At 39.8% G+C, this 24,076-nt stretch overlaps 1 protein-coding gene across 50 annotated transcripts in view; it reads left to right on the top strand.

The window, feature by feature from the left end:
* CLASP2 (cytoplasmic linker associated protein 2) overlaps nucleotides 1-24,076 on the top strand; it is a 160,704-nt gene that overhangs the window by 113,263 nt on the left and 23,365 nt on the right. For 15 of the 50 annotated variants that reach the window (XM_060247589.1, XM_060247540.1, XM_060247555.1 and 12 more), the window contains 7 exons: nucleotides 1,331-1,501; nucleotides 2,232-2,339; nucleotides 4,937-4,999; nucleotides 5,878-5,984; nucleotides 9,159-9,182; nucleotides 9,681-9,925; nucleotides 15,023-15,086. In XM_060247589.1, coding sequence (XP_060103572.1) covers nucleotides 1,331-1,501; nucleotides 2,232-2,339; nucleotides 4,937-4,999; nucleotides 5,878-5,984; nucleotides 9,159-9,182; nucleotides 9,681-9,925; nucleotides 15,023-15,086 — 782 coding nt within the window. The remainder of the gene's footprint in view (nucleotides 1-1,330; nucleotides 1,502-2,231; nucleotides 2,340-4,936; nucleotides 5,000-5,877; nucleotides 5,985-9,158; nucleotides 9,183-9,680; nucleotides 9,926-15,022; nucleotides 15,087-24,076) is intronic. The other 35 variants (XM_060247592.1, XM_060247564.1, XM_060247558.1 and 32 more) reach the window with 5 other exon arrangements.

The raw sequence follows: 24,076 nt of genomic DNA, 5'->3' as shown, positions 1-24,076 counted from the left end.
ATTCTGCTGTGTCTCTCCAGCAGAAGGGAATGAATCATAGCCACTGCAGAAAGGCTCCCAGAGCAGTGATCCATACAGAGATACACAGTAGACAATAGATTTGGTCTTAAGGCTCCTGGAAGCTTTTAAAGTTGAATTTATGCCTTGTGGCACAATAGTGTGACCCTGCATATAGTTTGGGAACTGCTGTTTTACTGCATAAACATATTGTTTGTTAAGGCAAACAACAGACCACATAGAATTTGCATGAAACAATGTCTCACTCCCCACCCCCACCTTCCATTTTGGTCCTGTTTCATTCATTTCTTGCTACCATGGCTTAATTAAATTAGGTGATTAAATGTTTGTGGGTATTTTTAGCTAGTTTCTCTGGGGAGGGAGGGACATTGGTTGCAAGGTACAAGTACAATACATCCACCTACAGTATTTTTAAAATTGCATGAAGAACTTTAATCAGTCTAATCTTTCAAACAAAGGTATGCTATAAATGCATTTACATGATATTTCTCTGAATGCATTTTTAAATGCCCCTACTTGTCTGCAGTTAACATTTAAGTGTGGTTTTAAACAGGCTGAAGGAGTACAGTGGTCTTCCAAGTAACTCAGACATGTGAGATTTGAATATAGGTTGGTTGTGTTACTTACTGTAGATGCAAATGTTGGCAACATGAAACTGTTGGTTAATGCATAGTTCAAACAAAGAAAACATTTCCAAAGATAATTAGTATTTGGAACATTAGGTTGTAGTTTGAACAGCTGTGGTAGGTGAACATATGCATGGATGTCTTCCTATGTTTTTCAGCTGCATCCGCACCCAGGATGTCAGGAGGTATTCAGGAAGTTTTCCTGAGTTTTAGGAAAGGCTTCTACAGAAGTACCCGGGATTTCTTTCAGAGCCTTAGAAAACTGCTGACGATACAGAACTTGCTACACAAGCCACACAACCTTGGGAACATTAAGTGAAACAAACACATTACCAGCTATGTGTTTGGAGTATCCAAAGTTTGTGAATAGTTACTAGCCTGACTTTTTCTGACTTTTTCTCTGTGCAGCTGTCCACACTTCACCAACATTAAATAGGAGTGTTGTATGAAAAACAATGGGAATTAGTTCTTAAACATATAGTTAAAAACATATAAAAGTAGGTAACTTTGTTTTCACACTGTATACATTGTCCAAATTCTAAATTCTTCATCATTTTCAGATTGTTCCAAATAACAACCTCAGATCATTTCAGTGTACCACAGCTATCTCACTACCTTCAATTTTTTTTATCCCCATGTTTTATGTGTTGAAATATGTAGTTTATTTCTGCTCTCTCTGCCTTCAGCTGGTAGTCGTTCTGGTTCTCCTGGAAGAGTTTTGACTACCACTACTCTCTCGACTATGAACACTGGGGTTCAGAGAGTGCTAGTCAGCCCTGCAACAGCACAGAAGCGGAGCAAGATTCCTCGAAGCCAAGGGTGCAGCAGAGAAGCCAGCCCTTCAAGATTATCCGTTGGTAAGGTTTGAAAAGTACTAATAGATTCTGTTTAAAGAGTTGTCATTTGGTTCTGGAATGCCACATCCTAAGAACGTGAAGTATATGAAATAGACAAAAGCATACCACTCATCATTGTCTTTCTGCTTTAGCTCAGTAAGTATACTCACTGAGTGCAGCTGGTATACTAACTGTACAATCGTGATCTGTCAGTGTCAAGACATTTCACACAGTACATGATGGCACACTCTGAAGCGCTCGAGTTTACCTGACAGGGAGCCACACCTATCTTCAGTACTTTGACATACCTTTGTGACAGACACAATTGTTAACATGGATTTACTGCATGCCTCATCTTTAGGTGAAGATTCAATTTTTTAAAAACATTAAAGGCTTTAGAAATGCTAGAAAAGCAATATATATATATATAGCTTGCTGCCTTATTTACAAGTACAGAACATCAATATATGCTATATACCCTTAAGTATAATCTTTTATATAAAAATACCATGTTTCTAAATTGATGGTTGGTTTAAATCATGGAAATATGCTTTTGTGGAAGTGTCCATGCCCTCCATAGTCCAGTGTAGGAAACGAGTGTATGTTAGTAAGGGAGACGGCATAATCTGTTTTAGAATTGTATGGTCTTATTGCAAAAGGTTAAAAAAATAGGATTGCATTAAAATGTCAACTTTTTCTGTGTCTTCTCCCTTTCTGTGCTGCTGTTGGTCTGTACTCTGAATCATACTAGCGCGAGGTAGTCGTATTCCTCGACCTAGTGTGAGTCAGGGGTGCAGTCGGGAAGCCAGCCGTGAAAGTAGCAGGGATACAAGCCCTGTCCGCTCTTTTGCACCCCTTGGTAAGTACATGGAGAGCTTGTTCTGCATGGCCATTGTTTGCCCTTGATTGTCCGCTAATAAAAGCCATATTTTTATTTAGCTTATAACTAAGAAAAAATCTCCCTAACTATGAGCTATATGCTAGTTGAGCTGAAGATTTTATCCATGTAAAGAACCTTTCCTACACACATTTTAGAATGATGGCACAATCCAGAGGCGTATGCACATCTGCCCCTTGATTATTGCTTTATCAGCAATCTTTTCGACAAACTCCTACATATATGAAAGATCATTTCTGTCATCATTCCTTCCCGCCCCCCAAAAACAACAACACTTGCAAACTTGCAATAGCAACAAAACCTGCAAACAGTTTTGGAAGCTGAAACTTTAAAAAAAAAAAGTAGAGGAGTTTATGGAGCCATTGTCCAATGAGAAAGCACTGTGTTGTAATTCTGGTGGCATGCACTCTCCTCTGGACAGCACTCTGTGGCTATAAACATCATTCTCTTTACAAAGTGACTATAAAATGGTCTTTTGGGATACTACATTTTGTCTTTGTGTTGTTCAAGTGTGTTTGACCATACTCAAATTGATTTTCCTCCCTTCTTGATCATATAAATAATCATTAAAGTATATATAAATAAATTTGATTGTGAAGTTCAGTTATATCATTTGTGGTGTAGCAATTGCAATACATTTTGAAATAACTGTGGTTTCTTACCTTGCAAAATTTAGGAGATTCACTATCCTGTCAAGCAGATTATATGCAAAATTGTCCATTACCAAAAGGCATTTAATTGTGCTATAATATGTACCTTGACTATAAAGGCCATACAATAATAAAAGCTTTATTCCTTATAGAATACACAACTGTATGCATTTGCAAAAAAAATGTTGTTTTTCTCATTGTTCTAGAGGCATTTTCAGTGACTATAGTAATTCTAATTTGCTAATTTTATTCCTAGTACATTGCCATGAAAACTGTAAGATAAAACGTTAGAAGTCAGAGAAGGGACACTCTGTTGACAGTTTTTCTTAATAGTGGCTGAAGACATCTCAGCAGAGTTACTCATAGTTTTCCACAAAGCGTCTTGGGTAGTTTTAATAGTTCTGTGTCAGTACCTGTATTGAACTATTTTAAACATTTATGTACTGTTTTTCCCAAAACAGTTTATGCAGCTTTGAATATGGCCCATCATTTTTTAAATAGCATGTTTCCTATCTCCACAAAATTCACCACTGCAATACTACTTACTGAGCTTCAACTCTGAAAGTCTTAATTTGTCCTGGTTTATTGTTAGTTGGTATTCAGAATTCTATTTATTACTTTGAGTTAAGGCTATTTGTTCATTTTGTCATCTTGGTGGTGGAAAGTGCCATGAAGTCACAGCTGACTTATGGCCAGACCCTGTAAGGTTTTCAAGGCAAGAGACATTCAGAGGTGGTTTGCCATTGCCTGCCTCCGCATCATAATCCTGGTATTCTTTGGATGTCTCCCATCCAAATACTGGCCAAGGCCAACCTTGCTTGGCTTTTGAGATCGGACTGTCTAGGTCAGGGCTTTGTCACTTAGGCAGTTGATTATACTAGAAAGTATAATTACCCATGGTATGGTACTTGATACTAACCTTAAAGCAACTGAGTTTATTTTTTTTAAACCAACGAACATTTGTTCTTATGCTTCTGCTACACTCCTTTTGCTAAGTTATATCTTAAATGTGATTTCCCCCCCCTCCCCTGCATGCTACATGTGATCTACATGTTGGGTCAAATTATTTCATCTTGCCAAATTTGAATTTACGCCATATTTTGACTTCAGCACAAAATTTTTTGTCTGTTAATGGAATGTCTAACTTAAGTACTCAAGTGCAGTATACCATTAGCTTCTGCAGTATCTTCAGTGAATGATGAAGCAACAAAGTACCTCTTCCAGAAACACTTGCTCTAAGCCAAAAATGTATAGATGAGTCACTGAAATAAATTCTATTGTAAGGAGAATCAGTAATCAAGTTTTGTATGAATAAATTTCATAGTTGAACACAATCTGATCATGTATCTCCCTTATAAAATTTAAAATTGTGTAGATTTTTTTTGTCCTATATATTGTATGTCCTGTGTTTTGATAGGTGGCTTCAGCTTGGACTGCCTTGTTCCTTTGTATTTTAAAATACAAGTTCATTGTCTTGCATTTTCAGATAGAGCAAACTATCTCCCTAAAACATCGCTCATTGTCTGCTGTTAACACTGCTTACAGTCCTGTTAATATTGTGTGTGTGCCAGTGTTCTCACTGTGGCCAGCCAGTCATATAGTGCTACTGCCCCCATTCGTAAGGGTTATATATTCTACTTGCAAACATAATTTTAGAATGTCTGCAGTAGCATAATGCTGCATAGGGTAGTCATGGCAACAGGTGCAGAGAAAGCTGCTTGTAGGTAGCTGCAATACCCCCTGGATTTTCCCATAGTGCCATCCACTCAATTTCATGCGAGTTGGTGCTTAGTCAGTTTCATGAGGTAATGTTGTTACCTTGCTTTGCTGGGAACGTATTCTGTGTAGCTGCTCCTGTTCTTTATTGTTATAGTAATAGAGAGGGTTCATGTGATCCTGTTATTGCAGCTTCCAGACATCACTCCAGATCCACTGGTGCCCTCTACTCTCCAGATGTTTATGGGGCTACAGGTGACGGATGAGTACGCTTTGCTATCATCTGTGCAGTCATCCCGGACTCATTTTTTAAAACCCTTTAGTTTTTCCATGCATTATTTATCATTCTATGCATTAATTTTTGTTTTATGTTTTGAATGTCCAAGGACATGAAGTATATGAGACACTCCCTTCCCCCGACCAATTTTTGTTCTCTAATTTCAAATGGATTTTGTAGAATTTATTTTATGAATGCATGTAGTTTTCTCATGTCATGCTATAGGATGTATTGATTGTAGTTTTCCTGCATTTGCTTTATGCTTCTTATTAATGCATATCTTTTAATAAGAAAAGGAAATTATTTGCTTTTATTTCATCTTCTACACAATTATACTATCACAGTGTGTTATTTTTGTCGTATGAGGTACAATTAAATTGCCTTGACCCTTATTTTAATTTTGAGATGTTTAGGCCATAATCTAACAATGATATTCTGCAAGATTTTTCTGCAGTAACTTTATAGCTAAAGAAGGGTCATGTATAAAACTGAGCTGTTGCTTGTCATTTGGAAGAGAGAGAGTTGTTATAAGTCTGGCTGTACATACATGTCTTACCTGCATGTTAGTGTCTGGATTGTGGCCAAAATATCTTCAGTAACATGGCCAAGGGCTAGTGAAAATATCCCAGGTTTCTTAATCCCTCTTACTTTGAATTTTTCTGATTTAAAAAAAATCAGGTGGTTCTTTGGGATTAACAAGACAACCAGCCTGGAATATGTAACTTTCAGGAGTACTTGGCCAAGAGACAGCATAACATTTTGCAAAATATGGAATATGAGTTTGGGTTCTAACAGTGGAGTTCTAATGATCCTTTTAGGGCAGTTAGGATTAACATTTTGTTTTGTTTTCTAACAGGCACTGGTTTTGGAATAAGTCAGTCAAGTCGGTTGTCATCTTCAGTTAGTGCCATGCGAGTCTTAAACACAGGCTCAGATGTTGAAGAAGCAGTAGCAGATGCTTTGGTGAGTGTTTTAACTTCCCCTTATTCCACCCCCGCTTTTTTTGCAAATAAAAACTTTGCTTTGGTATATAATGTAGTATGTCATATGTCAACATTGGCTGCTCACTCTCCAAAATAATGTGGAATTCCTTTCCTTTGTATATATGATACATGCGTGTACTCTTTTTAGTTTCTTTCTTAATATTCACCTTTCCACAAAGCCTTTGACATGAACTCTTAATCCATACTCCTAAGAACTTCTTAACCACATTTGCCTAGATTCATTTCCTTCTAAACTTTTCTCTCCCTGTGCTCCCTCTGTTGATTGAAACAGTCTAGGTGATAAGCTCATTGTAGGCAGGGACCAGTGGCCTTTTCTGTGCCTATTAAATTCTTTGTGGCACCATAGCCTTGGATGATGCTGTTTAAATAATAAATACTAACACAGAAGAAACAAGTATCTACTTTCTGTGGCCCCCAGCACTAAACACCTGGCCAGGTCCTGGTAAAACAGAAATAAAAACGGTAAGTGCAGGTGACTCTCATAACTGGCAATGTGAAGCATGTCCAGTCTTTCCATGGTATTCTCAGGGCAGCTAACCATATTTTTTTAAAAATAACAATTTGTGACAAAGTGCTTGAAAACATCAAATAAAATATTAACCAACGAAAATGGCAAAAAACACCAACAGATTTTTAAAAGTTAAAAGCTGCCATATCAGTTTATAATGTAACATGTAGTTAATCAAAGGATTTAGTCTTGTTCATAATTTCTGAGTTTGCTTTGCTTTGTCCATTGTGGAAGCAGCCTTCCACTGCGGAGTCTGCTTTCTTTGGTGCTAGGCTCTTTCATTTATGCAAAACCAGTTCTATCAAGGAATCCCAAAGTGCCAAGCATGAGATGAACACCCTCAGCAGGTGGAATGTCACAGCAGCGGACAAAGAAGCACACATGGAATGAAGGGATAGGATTCAACGTAAAATCTTTTGAATGTTTTCAATGTTCTTGAACATCTTACGTCTTTTGTCTCTTACTAATGCTACTATCAGTTACTAATAATTATCTTTTTCTTTATGTTCATAATATTTGTACTAGTTCAGTAATCAATATGGTTTTTTTAAAAAAAAGCAGATAAATAGCCAGCATTATCATCAGTCCAAGAACTTTACTTGTAAACTCTTTTTTCATTTTGTTCCTTGATCATGAGCCTAGCTCACATTCCCAAGACAAAGCAAAAGAACAGTGGCAGCACAATACAAAAATACAAAATATTGTGCACAAACACTCTTGACTGGTGTATACAAAGTTCTATTATCATGAAATGAACAGCCTACAACAGTGGGCATACATTCATACAGTTTAAATAGAAAACAAACAACAGTCTCAAAACAATATTCCAAGGAGGACCCCACACAGTCACTGAGTTTTCCAAACTGAGTACTAAGACTCAATAATAAAGTGACCGACAACAAAAGTGACCGAGGTTTCAGGTTGTTTTACCAACTGTTTCTGTATGTTTTTGTTAAGATTACTTTGGTTTAGGGTGGTTTTTATCGGTCACTTTTGTTGTTTACAGTTGACTTACGAGGAAGCTGCAGGAGCAGCGGAACGCAATCAAAGCCGGGGTTTGCGTGAAGGCTAGAATTTGTCCTTCAGAAGTCAACAAGCAACGGAGGGACTCCTGTGGAACTTTATTATTGAGTCTTAATACTCAGTTTGGAAAACTCAGTGACTGTGTGGGGTCCTCCTTGGAATATTGTTTTGAGACTGTTGTTTGTTTTCTATTTATACTGTATGAATGTATGCCCACTGTTGTAGGCTGTTCATTTCATGATAATAGAACTTTGTATACACCAGTCAAGAGTGTTTGTTTGTGCACAATATTTTGTATTTTTGCACATTCCCAAGACAGCACAAAGTTTCCCAGTATAGATTGGAAGCTGTGCTCTGGTGAAGTAATCTTATAGCTGTTTCAGTGTAACTTAAACATACCCACACCCACTGTGAAGCAAAGCACCTTAGTTTCACCAAGAGTTAACACTAATAATAGTGGGTCTGCTTCAGTTAAAAGATGTTTGTAATCAGCCTACCTAGATCTCTTTCAGGACTGGATTTGAGAAAGCAGTAATTGGTTAAGTGAAAAGGCCTGCGCTCAGTTCAGAAACTAATTGGGAAGGGGGAGTCAGGAGTAAATTACCTCATATCTTGAAGGGCTCCAACAACTGAGTGCTCTGATTGGATTCTGAAGACTGCCTGGTGTCAGAGAGCAAAAAACTATAATTGGGCCTTAGATAAGGATAGCACTATGCAGACTTTTAATCCTATGGGCCTGGATTCTGTTATTTGAATGGTGCACCATCTAATGTTAATGTTTTAAAGTGTTAGAAAGGAAGTTAGCTTTTATTGTGTTTTTTGCTAATTGATTCTAGAGACTGTCTTGTCTGATATTAATTTTGTCTGTTCAATAAACCTATATGTGTTTTTAAAGGTTTTGGTCTTGTGTGCACTTAGCCTCAGGGACCCATGAGTTTGAGTACTGTCTGCTGTGCTGTGAGGCAGTGGCTCAGAGAGACCCAGGTTTGGTTTTTTGGATACCCACTGTCCTCTGCTAAGAAAAGTGTGTGCATTGGGCCATCATCTGTCCATTATAGAGATCTTAAAACCCTACAGCACCAGTAACTCTGAGCTGAGATAATTTGTATCTCCACATACTTCCATCCTTGAATTCAGTGGGCTTGCTTAGTCATTAGATGTTCAAGTAGGATGGATTGAGGGCTCTCTTGAGAATCTTGAGAGCTCTCAATCCATCCTTCTAGAGCATCTCTCCTTTTCTCACCCCACCTCAGGATGAAAATATCCCTTTTTCTTAACGTTAATGTCTGTCAATATTTTCATTTGTCCTTAGAGCTTCTTACTTTTTGTTTAGTCTTCTCTGAGAAGTTTTGCAATGTCTTGGAGACAGGGAGCTGGATATTCACAATTTGCATACAATAATGACAGCTGTGTTGTTCATTTCTCTGAGGATGATTAAAACAAAGTTTTACAGGAAATATGAGGACTATGATTCTGCCTGTTTAAAACCATCACCACTGAACACTGATTTGTTACTGCTGAAAGCACAGTGACATCTGCTTACTAAACAATTGTGATTAATATTCATACTGTTTTTATTTTTCTCTAATTCATTGCTCTCAGCTCTTGGGAGACATACGGACAAAGGTATAACTATCCTTGTTTCCTTATTGATGGTGTAAATATGCCAAGAGTTATTAAACAAATATTGTATCTCTCATCAAGCTATTGTATATTGTACATGAAAATGTTAACTTGCAGAGAGAATTGAGGACAATGACATTTAAAAACAATTGTCCCTTTATGCTATAGGTTACAATCATAATTAGGGAAGCTTCTGCATATCTGTACATTGCTTGCTTGGGTGTTACTTTCCCCTTCTTGCATCTGTATACCGCAAAACAGGGAATCTCGCAAACTCCAAATGTTATTTCTGTAGCAGTTTCAGGGACAGTTCCCCCTTTCAGGTAACTTTGGGGTCACCCTGTTGATGTGTTACCTACCTGTCATGAAAATAAAGTGCATGCCGTAATGTCTGCTTCTGCCATGCCTAGAGGAAGAGGGTAATATTGGAAGAGGCCCATAATCGTAGTGGGAAAAAAACATTTTGGTGATTACTCCTCACACTGGATTCTTTGTGAATAGAAAAAGCCAGTACGAAGGAGGTACGAGTCATATGGAATGTATTCTGATGATGATGCCAACAGCGACGCATCCAGTGCTTGCTCAGAAAGATCATACAGCTCTAGAAATGGCACCATCCCTACCTATATGCGCCAAACAGAAGATGTAGCTGAGGTCCTCAATCGTTGTGCAAGCTCCAACTGGTCAGAAAGAAAAGAAGGTCTTCTGGGACTACAAAATTTATTAAAAAACCAGAGGACTTTAAGGTAAGAACCTCGGTGAGAGATTTTTCATTTCTGAGAGGCCTTCAGCAGAGTCTTTTCATAGTATATGATATTCAGATGTACTCTGGATGACACATACTGTAGACACAATTTAGCTAAAATTAAGCTTTCCTTCAGACAGCTGAGCAGGCACAACCCATCTTAAACAACAGAACTTCTTAGATACTGAACTTAGATTGGCTCATGTTCATTATGACTAATCTTTGAAGAATTTGTCAACTTGCTAAGCTGTTCATAGAGTCCTGTGTTATGGTGTAAAATTCAAAATGCATTTCAGATTTTTTCACCGTTGTGAAAAAAATTATATATTAATATTATACTCTTTTGATGCTATAAACTCCAAATGTTCTTTGCAAAAATGTCTCTGGGCTAATAGTAAAGCCATGACTTTGGTAGAGGTGTTCTTTTGTTCTGTCTTTGAATACAGAAGAACATTTTGCATACTGGTAGAATCCACAGTCCTGCTGTTCTTCTGTCTGTGGAGAGAACCATGATGATTTCTCTATGCAGGACCAGCGCATCCCAGTAGGGCAGGTAGGTGGCTGCCTAGGACATTCCCTGGCCTCAGGGGTGGCTGGCAGGCACCCCCTCCCCACGCGTGCCTGCCGCCCTCAGTGCCCTTTCTCCGCCACTGCTGCACTCGCCCTTGCCACCTTCCTCTCTGCTACCCTCCTCCACCTACCTGTGGACAGGCAGTGGGGAAGGGGCACCAGGGGCAGCAGGTGTGCTTGGAGTCAGGCTCCAAGCACACCACCACCCTGCTCAGCCTTCCTGGTTCTGTGCTTCCTGCAGAAGTACAGACCCAGGAAGGCAGCTTTCCTGGGCCTGTGTTTTCAGCAGCAGGTGTGCTTGGAGGCGCTTGGTGCTGCACTGCCTGCCACCACCATGTTCGCCTTACCGCTCCAGTGGAAGGGAGGGCTGGGGGTCTAGGGTGCCAGAAATGCTGGCGCCAGCCTTGCTTGTATATAAATTCCACCTTCTGTTAACCTTTGTGCAGTGTTTCTGCACATATGTTAATGCTAAGCTTGATTTGCCACACCATAGATTGTAAATACTTCTAAAAATAAAAATAAAAAAATAACCATGGCTGCAGACTCTGGTGTGAAGCTGATTGTGCTTTGCATTGAGATCTGTGGAGCCATAATGCTGTATCTTAACCATGGTTAGGACTAACCATGGTTAGGACGGATTATATCTTCACCAGTGAATGGTAGCCATATAAGATCCATGTTGGCACTCATGAAGTTACCATACATTTTAGTGTGAGTTAGCACAAGAAAACTGCCCATGAATTGTTGCTGCAGTTGATTAGAGGAGGATCTTTTTTCCTGAGACAATCATAAGTTTTCAGTTGCGTTTTCTCATTTTCTGTATGTGTGTGTATTGTATTCAATCTTCTGTTTTATATGGAACTACTTAAGTAGAATCATTGTTGGATTATTGAGGCTTACAGGTATGAGAAAATTGATTAATGTGGCCTTTGTGCTTTTTACTACCTTTCCTCAGTTGCAGGATGACAGGTTGGACAAGTGGGATGCTGCTTCCTGCAGGATAACAAGATCCTAGTTTATGATTTTATCCCAAAAGTGGGGTTTCTTGCATGGTTCATCTTGCCTCTTCAGAGACAACACAATCTTCTGGGAACCATTGAAAGTCCTGAAGGATAATTGTTTTTCCTAGTGACAAAGTACTCTTGACACTGCTGAAAGAAGCATTGCAAGCAGGATTTAAAAGGCCAATTTTTACATATGTAAAAAATCCTATAGGGATAATAGTTAGGGTTCATCTTCTGGCTTCTTGGGCCTGTCTTGGATTCTCTGAATTGTAAAACACCTTGAAATATACAGTCTCCATTTACCAATACAAGTTCCCACCTCAAAGCCTTTCATTGCTCTGGGAGGATCTAGAGGTCAGTATCTTAGTACACCTCCTGTCACCTCAGGCAGTTCGCAGCAACATATTTCAGTGTGGTTGCCATGTTAGTCTCTAACAACGTTTTTTGTTTTTCGATAACAGCAGCAACCTGGCAGGGAAGGAAAGGCATCCAGAGCTTCTGAAAAGATTATTTTGATTTGTAAGGGGTTTGAGTGAGGACAGGCTGAAGAGTATTCAGATCAGGCTATCCTTCTGTGAGAAATTACTAGGTAAAGTCTATACCCAAAAGAATGAATATGGTATGCTTCCCCATCCATTCCATCCATTCCAAGAATTATGGAGTGGGTGATTAAATCTCTCCACACTAGTAAAGGGAACATACAAAGAATACAGGCATTCCAAAGAACTAATCACCCAGAAAAAGTAGACTGTGGCACAATCCTCAGTGGAACAGGCTTCCTCAGGAAATGATGGGCTCACCTTCCTTGGAGGTTTTTAAACAGAGGCTAGATGGCCATCTGCCAGCAATGCTGATCCTGTGAACTTAGACGGAGATATTTGTGAAGTTCCTGCATTGTGCAGGGGGCTGGACTAGATGACTTGATCCCTTCCAACCCTATGATTCTGTTATTTGAATCCAAGAATATAAATTGGTTAAAGTTACAGGTAGGGTATCAGTGACATATCAAACCATTTTGTTCGGAAGTCAGACATTGGTCCATCATCAGTATCCTTGTCTAGTCTGGGTGGCAACAGCTCTGTGGGGTCTTAGAGTCTTTCACATCACCGACTAACTGATCCTTTCAAAGTGAAAGTGTGTGGGGATTGAACCTGGAACCTTCTACATGCAAAATAGTTGCTGTACCACACAGTCATGTTTCATCCCTGTCTTTTAAACATTCACAGACAGATAGTAAAACAATACATTCACATGAAAAGTGCAGCCACATGAACATTCAGCCACATGCAGGAGAACAACCACACCTTTGTTTTGAGCATGGAGGCCATGTGGCTACTAATTAAATAGAAGCTTCTATCCAGTCTGGATAGAATACTTACAAGGAATCTCAAGTGTCATAACTGACTGGCTAAGCAAGCAGCATCTAGAACCAGGGGAACAAGCACTCTGTCTTTCATTTGGCCATCACCTGTCAGATGTACAACACTGCTGCCAAGGTCCAAGGTGAACCCCAAGAAGCTGGCAGCAGTTCTGGAACTTGGCTTACTCCTCACCAGCAGTAGCACACTCTTCAGTACTTCTCAGACCTACAGTGCTGCTGGCCTGATCTGAGTAGGCTTGGCTTGCTCCCAGCCAGCAGTGAGGAGGGAGCAGTCACTGTCAGCTGGATGCAGTCTGAATCTTCATGCCACTATCCCCAGCCTTCCCCTGGCGCTTGACTCACCTGGAACATGGCCACAACCATAATTTAAGAGCCACTGTTATTGCTCAAAGGGCTGTTCTTCCCTTCCAGACTGGAATTTCTACAATGTGTTGTCTGAAGGAACCACAGAAATTCTTCTCATTAGGCTACTTTAAACAAATAATCACTCTTCAGACTTTTGTGGATGTCTCTTCCATTATGCCTTTTGTGGATATCTTTTCTATGTGGGCCTCTAAGCTTCCACTGCCTCTCTCTGACACACACTTCATTCAGTTAAACATGCAGGGACAACATAGGCTGTCTTAAAAATCAAGTTTTATTTATTTATTTATTTATTCGTGATTTATATCCCGCCCTTCCCACAAGTTCTAACTTTATTTGAGGAAAACAAAGTAAGAAGGGTAGGTGTATGCAATTACCTTCAGGGGAGAAATAAAGAAAACAGTAGGATTTCATAGTGGAATGCAAACCAGATAAAGCACTTCAGAAATCTAATCCAACCTGACTAAACTAGTGCCCTAGCTAAATGGCTTACAGTTCATAGGTCTTCAACCATGTTAGCTTGACATAGGCCTGTTTACTAACAGACTCCCCTTCCCTTGGTTGTTCCAGGGAAAGGCAGGGTAGCTGCCACTTCAGGATTTTATCCATTGTGTTACAATCACATCCCCTTATATGGATAGGCGCTCTTTTCCCACTCTGGCTGGTGCTAAACCAATCAGTTGATTCCTTTTGAATGAGAAACCTTATCTCTCCTGTCTGAGGCTTTGTGGTTTGCTGGCCTGTTCCTGCTTTTGTTAGAGAGACTGCCTAAAGGCATCGCTGATTTTGAAGCGGAATTAAAACAGGAAATCATGAAGACTAGGATGGGACTCATGACAGACGCATTGTTGATAGTTACTAATTTGTCTTTCACTACGCCAAAGCAGCCTTGTGTTGTGCTCCACCTTGCATGCCCAGAGTTAGTTTAGGCTTTCACAGAAGATACGTTACTTCTTTCTGTACTTATCTCAAGCATCCAAAAGACAGGTTGTGGCATAAGTAAAATTCTCTGTATATCTGCAAAATTCTGAGCAGTCTTTAGGTAATAAAAATCTATATCTCCAGCAGCATTATAGGTAATGCAGTCCTAGAAGGTGTTTTCACATGCTTCTAGTTGATCCATGGCCAGTATGTTTAACAGCAATTGTAAACTGAGCTGGTTATCTGTTGAGGAAGCATTTGGAGAGGGAAGTTCTTCAGGGATTAGCTGAAGTTGGATCTGTATAACCCTTTCCTCCAGCCTATCATCCTGTTTATGAGGGAAGAATAGAGACATTGTGTACTTGTCCATAAATCTCTACTCTCCTTGAATAAGATGGCAGCCTGGCTGTGGTGTTCTGTTTCACTTCTCTCAAGGTGAGATTTGCAAACCTGACCTTTAAAGAGACCTTTCTTGGGAGGTAACCATCCAATTTGGATCCTTCCTTCCGATAATCCCAGAGGAAGGGACTTCGCACTTGTCCAGGCTTCTGTCCTGCATTTCAAGAAGAGTAGGCATTTACAGAAAAGCCATGAAATCTCAATTTTTGTGAATGCAGCCTAGTGTGTTTTCTACCACATTAAGCCATTAAAATGAATTGCTCCCTAAGTAGTTCACTTGCTGATTTTAATGTGAAACACAATAATAGTTTCATGTCATGGAAATCTCAACATTTCTGTTGGGAAATGATTTTTCAAATCTGTTTAAAAATTACTGCTTTAAAATACAATGATTTTTAAAAAAAATGTTTAGAAAGTTAGCCTGTAGATGACTAATTGGTTGTTAATGTCACTTTGACAGTCGTGTTGAATTAAAAAGACTGTGTGAAATCTTCACACGAATGTTCGCCGACCCACATAGCAAGGTATGTATTTTTTTTTGTTTCATAGTTATTATTTATGAACCTCTACAAGTTAATACATGAATGCTGCTGCAAATGCAAAGTTGCTAAAAAGCCTACTTGAGACTCATTTGATGTCATAGAAATACAAACACTGAGTTCCATTTTTTATTTATGTATCTTTAAAAAAAAAGTTGCAGTACCTGGTAGAGAAATTTAATTTTTTGTTATAGATTTTCAGTCAGCAACACAAGATAAACATATTTTATACTTGCTTCTAACAAATTCTGATCCAAGTCTTTTGTGATTCAGGCTGGTATCAGATTTTTTTTTAACAGGACCATTGCTTGTTGTTAGAAGAGGCATGTTTCAAACAGCAGTGTCTAGAGAAGATGGGATCCCCTCTGGTGTTCATTACATGAGAGAGTGCCATCTGGAATGTTTGGTAGGAGACTGAGTTTGAGTGCAGGTTAAGTGGCAGTGATTATATGTTTTTGTGGGATTGTTAAGTATCTGTAGCCCAGTGTAGCATTCCAGTGGTGTGCAGGCAAGGACAGACTGGTGGAAGAAATGATAAATGTGAATAGTGAGTGAGTGTGTGTGGAGGAGGAGGAGTCTTCATTCCCTATCTGTCCCTCCAGTTGTGTGTGGGTGCTGCTGCTCTTGACCCGTAGTTGATTTTCACACCAAGAGTAAATATCAAGACTGTCAGATGCATCTCTCTTTGGGATTTTATTGTAGTAGAGCAAGTAAGACTGGTTTATTTTACCAAGTCTTGGCTAGAAGAGGCAAATGGTCCTATTTTGATCTCGCTTAGTCCTTTGCCAACTTTGTACTCAGGGAGTAGTCCTTCATGAGTCCTTTTCTTTTGGTAATGCCTGAGGCTGACTAACTTTATCTGAATTTCCTTGTACTGGGTTCCAGGAACAAACTGGACATTTGATGAGTTTAACATCCACTTAATGGGCATCCTGACTAAACGAAGTTCACAATAAAGAAATAACTGTCAGCTGTATCATATCAGCTGAACGTTTTCAAGTCGTTCATGATTTAATTAACCCTTAAATAGAAACCTGGATGGTGAGCCATTGGTCACTTATTGACACTTTTGCTTAAATTCTTTGCAAATGAAATCACTTACGTTTGGTCCAACATAGACATTAGGTACAGCAGGGTTCCCCAACGTGACCATGGTTGCCAGGGTACCTGCCAGTACTTCCCCAGCACCTGCCAAGCTTTTCAAAATGTAGGCTGGAAATTGCCGGGCTGTCCTCATTCAAATGAAAGGGTTTACCATGGCTGCAGTTGCAGCCACAGTCACTGGAGAATCAGGAGGACCAGTAAGTAATCAGGCTTGTGGTTCTATTGTAGTCAACAGGATCTAAAAGGACTAGTATTTCTAAGGCTAACTCCCTGAGTTGTTAAGAAACAGCGGTCTTTGTGCTGCTAATTAAAGTATTTTTGACAAGAATGATCTGGCCACCTTTACACCAGTGTCAAATCTTCCTTTTGGGAGCAGATAATGAAGCATGTTGTGGTAGAGCAACTCAAGGCATTCCTGTGTGATAGTTCCTTGACCCTTTTCAGTCAGGCTTCAGGATACTTCCTCCGTAGCCTCCGTTTTATCCTCTGAACAATGAGGTACATTAGGCTGAGTGTATGACAGGTTTAAAGTCATCCAGCAGGCTTCCATGGCTGAATGGGAATTCAAACATCTTTCTAGATTATTTAGAACTTCTGACTGGTATCTCAGGTGATTTCAGCCTTCCTTGTCTGATAGGACTAAACAAGCTATCATCTGTCTGGAACCTATTATGTTGTATGCCACAGGAACTAGTACTGTCATCAGTGTTGTTTAACATCCTTAGGAAGCTATTGAATGACATAATACATAGCTTTGGAGTTGGGCCCATTATTTGTCAGTCTCTCTATATTATTAACTACATACGTAGAAGCAGTGGTCCAGGTAGAGGCTGAACGAGGAGAAATGAAATTGAGGGTGAAAATCATAGCCTCGCCCTCAATAAGCTGAAACCTGTGCAGGATTTAAACCCAGTGCTGTATTTGAAGCCATAATGTAGACCATTGGTTTGGCCTGATGGAACATGATTCCTTGATCTTTGTGCATACTCATGACTCACAGGGAAATTGAGAGCCAAAAGCTAGGGTAAGGAAGACCCCCACATTACAATAAATGTGGAATTTCCTAAATTGGACAGTTACTTTTTAAGTATGGTGAAAGATGGAGGTGTTAAAGAGGAAGAAGAATGATGTGCATGAGTTTTAAGGGCCTCTGATGGGGTGGATGAGCTAGTGTTTCTCAATGAGTTAGTGTTTCTCAAGCATTTTAGTAGACTGAAGAGCCAGAGGCAAATGCTTATTCACCATCTTGCCTCAGATGTTCTACTTTGGCTTCTCTTGCCAGCAAAAATTATTGACTTATCATAGAAAATGGTGAGGGATAATGTCGTCCTGTTTTGTAGAGTCTGAGCAATGGACCAGCATTGGCAACTGCAAAATCAGTATATGTTAATGAATTTAGTCTGGAGTAATTCTGCATAAAATTGCACTGTGATTTGATTGTAAAAGTGTAATAAGTTCAGTGTATGTTCTGGTGTTGCAAATTATTCTGGCTGTGGTTATAAAATTGAGTATCCTTTTTTAAAATAAAAGCTTCAGTTTAGACCGATTCCTCACTAGCAGTTGCTTCACCCTGGCTCTGCTTTGTGCTTTCCCCGGCTCAAGCGATCAATTTCTCCCCAACTGCCATGTGGGTGCATTTTGATCTGTGGCTCCCTCCAATTTCCCTCATAGAGCAGGAAGCCACAAGGGAAACTTGAGGGAATGTGCCTGCATAGCAACTGGTGGGGAACTGATCATTTGAGCCAGAGAAAAAAGAAGTCCGGAGGCAGAGCAACTGCTAGTGAGGAATCAGTCTTAGTCTACCACTTTATAGATTTAAATCACAATGATTTCAGTAGAATTTCAAACTTAGCCTAAGCACAGAGTACACCAAGTTCAAAGAGCCTTCCTGTTGTATGTTTATGCTTACCTGTAGACTCAGGTAAAGTTGCTGATGGGCATGAGGAATCTTTCCTGCTTTGCACCATAGAATTTCAGTGAAAAAGCTCACTGAATGTTGACTGAAACGGTATCATTTGTAGCACACGCATGATGTCTTTTAATTTCAGACACACTGCAGAAACATACCACAAGAACCATGGTTGATCTAAATTCTCCAGTGTGTAGTTTTGCAAGGCACTTAAATTTAAAATGTATATGCTCTTCAGATATTGTGGTTTCAAGTGGCTATACAACTACTTGTATAATATGTATCTTTTAATAGTTATATTTGAAGCAGCCCTTCATCAACTGTTAAGTAATTGTTCAGAAAATGCCATATCATTCTCCAGATGACTTGACTTTAAAAGGGAGGGGAGAGAAGAGAGACTGTGGATTGGATCCAACCAACTTTTCTGGTGGGAAAAGAAGGGAGGCATTCTCTTTGACCCACCCAAACAGCTGTGCTGAGAATCATAGGACCTGTGGCCACGAAAGTCATGTAGAGGGGCTGTGGTAAGGTGAGAAATTGGGCAAGATTGAATTTGAAAGCTGGCTGGATCCAACCCACTGTTTACTTATGCACTACCTGAGAGTTTCATTGCAAACCTGTTTAAATTTATCATTTAAAAAACCAATTTATTATATTTTCCTCATACAGGAACTATGCAGATGGCAACTAATGTGTGTGTTTTATCTCCCCCTCCCTCCCCTCCCCTTTTTTTCTTTTTGCATGCTGTCCCCTGTGTTGGAACTCTCTGTAGAGAGTAAGTTGGTTCAATATTTGTTGGAACCCTAACCTTATTGCATGACGGAAATTAACCCTTTTTTCCTCTGATTTACAAAAGAAAAGAATATGTGCGGATTTGGGCTTTTGCACTTTATAAATTCCTTGCAGTATGCAAATTATGCTGAAATATTTTTTGATTGTGCTTTTGTATACTAATTAACTGACCTTTTTGGTTTTGTATTTCTGCTTTGTATTGTGGTGATTGGCACATCTGAGATTGGCGCATCTGAATTTTCACATCACCTAAGGAAAGATCTCTTACAGCAAAACTATAGTGTAGGCTTTCCTTTCACTGTACAGTTTCAGCTACAGATTCATGATTTTCAGTAATTATTTACAGTGTAATAAAATGTAGTACATTCACACTGTACTTTTATTTTTCTTGGATGCTTATGTTTCTCCTTGACAATGTTACTAGCCCTCTTCCATGAAGCCATGGTAAACACTGAATTAATACTTCTTATACTCCAGTGCAGTTGCACTCATTGCATAGGGAAATGGAGCACATTTGGTAGATAGTTGGTAGACAATGGTTGGTTTTGTGCATGTTGCATATACCTGAAGATTTGCATGTAAAGACATTACTTTTCCAGACTATTTCAGCCACTTGGATTGCTTTCAGTGTGTTTAAATTCACAGCCACAATTTAAAATGAATGCTTTTAAAACAATTGCATCAGTGTTTAATTTCTATAATGGTATCTCCTTTTAGGAAACAGAGCCTGATCCTAAGCTGGTTTACTTGGAAGTAAATCCCAACTAAATTGCATGTTGTTTACACTGAAGTAAAAGAGCACAAAATTGCAACCTAGGTTTTACTGTTTTATTAGGGTACATTTAAATAGAACCTAGAGCCATGAAGCTTCCATTATAGGTGCTGTGTATCTGTTGCTTGCCTGAGACTTGAAAAGTCCTTAGGTCTGAACAAGTGGTGGCCAAGGCTGCTATGTGAAGATGTTTTGGAGGAAGGCACAGGGATCTTGCAACAAATACTACCCCTGAAGTTTGAAACTGGGAAGTTTAGGTTATGAACTTGCCCAGTTCAGAACTTCCAGACCAGTAATGAGCTGAGTCCAGAGCTCCCAGACTTTTCCAGTTGTTTAATTAGCTCAATGTTGAATCCTCCTTGGTGCCCTCTTTCATTTTCAATAGAATCTTATCTGGTAGTAACATGAGAAGGTCTGCTGAAACTTCAGTTTTCATTATGCCATGTTGCAGCACTAAAGCCTTGGAGAATGTAGCTTCCCAGAGTTTTCAGGATCATTAAAGGAACATAAGATACTACTCAAGGTTTCTGATGGTGTGTACTGTTGGGGAGTCGGTCTCCATGCCTTACCAAGTTCCTTTTGACATTGAAAATGTGATGAGACTTGGAATCGGATCCGTGCTTAAAGCCAACTGATGTAGGTCTGATCCAATTTGACCCTTGATTTATTTGTTTTAATAAGCAAATTCCAAATTGAGCCTGGAAAAATTGTTCCTGTTATATTCACTACACATAGAGACACTGTGTTAAGCATTCATCTATGAGAACAGGGCTATTTTATACAACCATGAGAAATTTCTTTTTAATGCATGGATAGACTGTAGAGAAGCCTTAATTTGTTTCACATTCTCTAGATCTTTAAGAAGCCAGAGACCATCAGACTGTTTTGCACAGGAAATTCAATGGTCATGGCCCATATCTGTGCCCCCTGGTGGAAGCACGGATTGAGCAAACTTTTTTGATTTCATAAGTCACTGGGCTTTTTTGCTTCTAGACTCAAGTGCATTTAATTTTTTAAAGCAGAAAGTCTTGTCAGTCCTTTATGACGTGATGGGATGGAGTAGGCTTTATTAGTCAAAAGCTAATTAAACTTTGAGCAGAAGGTACAATCTTTCAGATTCCACTTAAAATGCTTCCTGTCCATGTAAGAATCCAAATACTTTGATTGAGCTTTGGACAAACAGTAGCACCAAGTTGTATTTTAATATATAAAATGGAAGTCTCTAAATGTTCTTCAGAAACTGGCAATGACTTCAGCAGAAACAGAGGACAGTTTAATAAACTTATTTTCAGAGTTGGGCACAGACTTTTTTGGAGGGGCAGTAAAATTTGTCATTCTGTGCCTCTCATGTTTTTGAATTTTCAGGGATGGTTTTCCAAAGTCTAGTGATGATACAGTATCCATTGGTAACATTATTTGAAAGTTGTAGTAAAAGTTTGCTTCTTGTAGCTGACTCTTCAGATTATTTTCTTTAAAAACATTTAGTAGATAATATGCTTTATTTTTGTGAACTGTGCTTTCCCACCTGCTTACTGATAAAGAAGAAAAACACACTATCGTGCTTCTTTACATAAAAAGGAAAGTATACCCTTTTCTTTTCTCAAAATTAGTAATACCTTGCATAGAAGATATCTGCAGATTCCTACTTCATGAGATTTGTCATGACAGCATAGTTTGAAAAACAAAATCTGATGTGTGCATGTTATGTAGTATGCAAAGCTGAGTGAATTAACAGTCTAAAACAGTGTTTCACAGATGGAGGTGCAAAATCTCCTATGAGGACACAAATTATAGTGGTGTGCATTTGGTTTACCTGAGCTGAAAAATAATGGAAAAAATTATGGCTGGTATTTTTCAGATGTTTTTAAACTGAATACAGATTAGAGAATCTGATTTGGCTATCAATATAGCTAAGCCTGAATGAAAGCTGTTATTATTTAGCCTTTATTTGGCTGCAGCTTGGAGAAGGCATTTAAAGAGACTGTGGTTTTTTTAAATGCCCACTGAGTTCACTCACCAAATCACAGTGGCATGGCTTGGAAGAAGGCATTTAAAGAGTTCAGTCACCTAGTTGTGCTGCTGTCTCAGGGTAACTTGGCAAGTGAACTCACAAGGCATTTAAAGAGATAGCAGTCTCTTTAAATGCCTTCTGAGTTCACTCGACGAGTTGCCCTGGGGTGATGCTGCTTAGAGAAAGCATTTAAAGAGCATCTCTTTAAGCAAGTTGTGCTGCCCCCTCGGAGCAACTCAGTGAGTGAACTCAGAAGATATTTAAAGAGACCACAGTCTCTTGAAATGCCTTTACCCCCTCCCTTGAAAGCAACAGAGGATAGGGGTATCTTCTTTTGGGGGGCCCATAGAATTGGTCCCCCTGGTCGGATCTTGTTCAAAAAAAATTTTCAGGAGAGGCACCAGCAGCTTTGATGCAAATAGGGTATAATGGAGCTGAATAAATTTGGGTTTCCGAAATATTTACCCAAATCCCAATACCATACCGATGTTGGGATTTGGGAATATCAGGAAATCATGATATTTTCCAGGACCAATATTTATTTATTTATTTATTAGTTCAATTTATACCCCACCAAGGCAAGCTCAGAGCAGCTTACAAGAGCTGAACTAGCATAGTTCACCATAAAACAATTTAAAATATTAAAGACATCATAAAGTGTTATACATGCAATGGCAAAATGCAGCAGTCCATGATCACCATGTTTAGATAGGAGATCCAGTCAATACTAGATGGAAATCCAAAGTCTAGACTCCCTGGTACGCAGTGCATGAAGCACAGGTGGCCATTGTTAGTTTGGTCTTAGTCCAAAGCCTGGTGGAAGAGCTCCATCTTGCAAGCCGCGCAGAATTGTAAAAGATCCCACAGGGAGCTCATTTTACCAGTGTGGGACTGCAACCAAAAAGTCCCTAGCCCTAGTCATAGCCAGTCTGGCATTTTGGGGGCTGGGGAGTACAAGGAGTTTTTGAGATCCTGATTGTAGGACTCTCTGAGGAACATGGGGATATGCAGTCCTGTAGGCCCCTGGCCATATAAGGCTTTATAAGTAAGAACCAGCACCTTGAAGCAAGCCCAGTATGCTATAGGCAACCAGTTGCAGCTTCCAGATTTGGGTTAAGGGCAGCCCCATGTAGAGAGCACTGCAGTAATCCAGTATCAAGATGACCATCGCATGGATCACTGTTGCCAAGTCACTGCGTTTGAGGAAGGCAACCAACTGCCTGATTAGCTGAAGGTGGTAAAAAGCCGACTTGGCAGTGGCTGCTACTTGGGTCTCCATTGTTAAGGAGGCATCCAAGAGCAATTTCAAACTTCTAACCTCCAGCACTGGCACCAATGGTAACCCATCGAAGGTCGGGAGTGAGATACCTGACCCCGGGCCACCACAACTTAGATACAGTACCTCTGTCTTCATTGGATTCAATTTCAGTTGGCTCAACCTGAGCCACCACACCATGGCTTGTAGCACCAGGTCCAGATCTTCCAGTTCATAGCCAGACCACTGCCCAGCAACAGATAGAACACCACATAGTGGTGACAACCCAGCCCATACCTCTGGGCAAGGAGGCATATGTTAATTAACATTGAGGAGGGAACAGGCCCTTGTACTCTGCATACCAGCAGGTGCCTTTGGGACAGCTGCTCCCCTAGTACCACCCTTTGTCCCCAACTTTGAAGGAAAGACCTAGATTTTTAAAAATCTCCATGTATACCCCTAACAAGTTATATTGCAGATGTTTTATTATAGGAGGAGGACAGGGAGCTGTTCCTGTTGGCAGCAGAGGATATGACTTGCAATGATGGGTGTGAATTAAGGGCAGAAAGGCACTGGCTGGTACTAGAAAAAGCCTTTTTTACAGTAGGAGTTTTTCAGCAGTGGAATCAGCTACTTAGGCAGGTGATGAGCTACTGCTCACTGTCAATCTTTAAGCAGCGACTGGACAAACACTTGTCAGGGATGCTCTAGTCTAGGCAAATCCTGCATTGAGCAGGGGGTTGGACTAGATGGCTTGTATGGCCCCTTGCAACTGTGTGATTTTATTTCTATTAGTAATATTCCCATTGACAGTCAGAGGTCAAAGTTTTCCCATAGGGATTGTTGAAGAGGAAAAGTGGCCTGCCAAGTACTTTAATTCTGTATTCCCAAGTAGCAGTGGCTGGGGTGATGAGATGGGAGAAACACCAAGCAGATGAGTGAAGGGATGAGCAGAGCACCCAATGGATTACAGCAGTGTCCCCCAACCTTTTTGGCACCAGAGACCGGTTTTGTGGAAGACAATTTTTCCATGGACCAGGAGAGGGGGGGGGCAATGGTTTTGGGATAATATATGCCCAGAGCACAACTCCCCCCCCCACACACACACACACACAGAAAGCCCCTGCAGTTA

The sequence above is a fragment of the Heteronotia binoei genome, chromosome 10 (assembly GCF_032191835.1).
Source record: "Heteronotia binoei isolate CCM8104 ecotype False Entrance Well chromosome 10, APGP_CSIRO_Hbin_v1, whole genome shotgun sequence".
In the NCBI taxonomy this organism is placed as follows: domain Eukaryota; kingdom Metazoa; phylum Chordata; class Lepidosauria; order Squamata; family Gekkonidae; genus Heteronotia; species Heteronotia binoei.
This window is presented reverse-complemented; position numbering and strand designations above follow the sequence as displayed.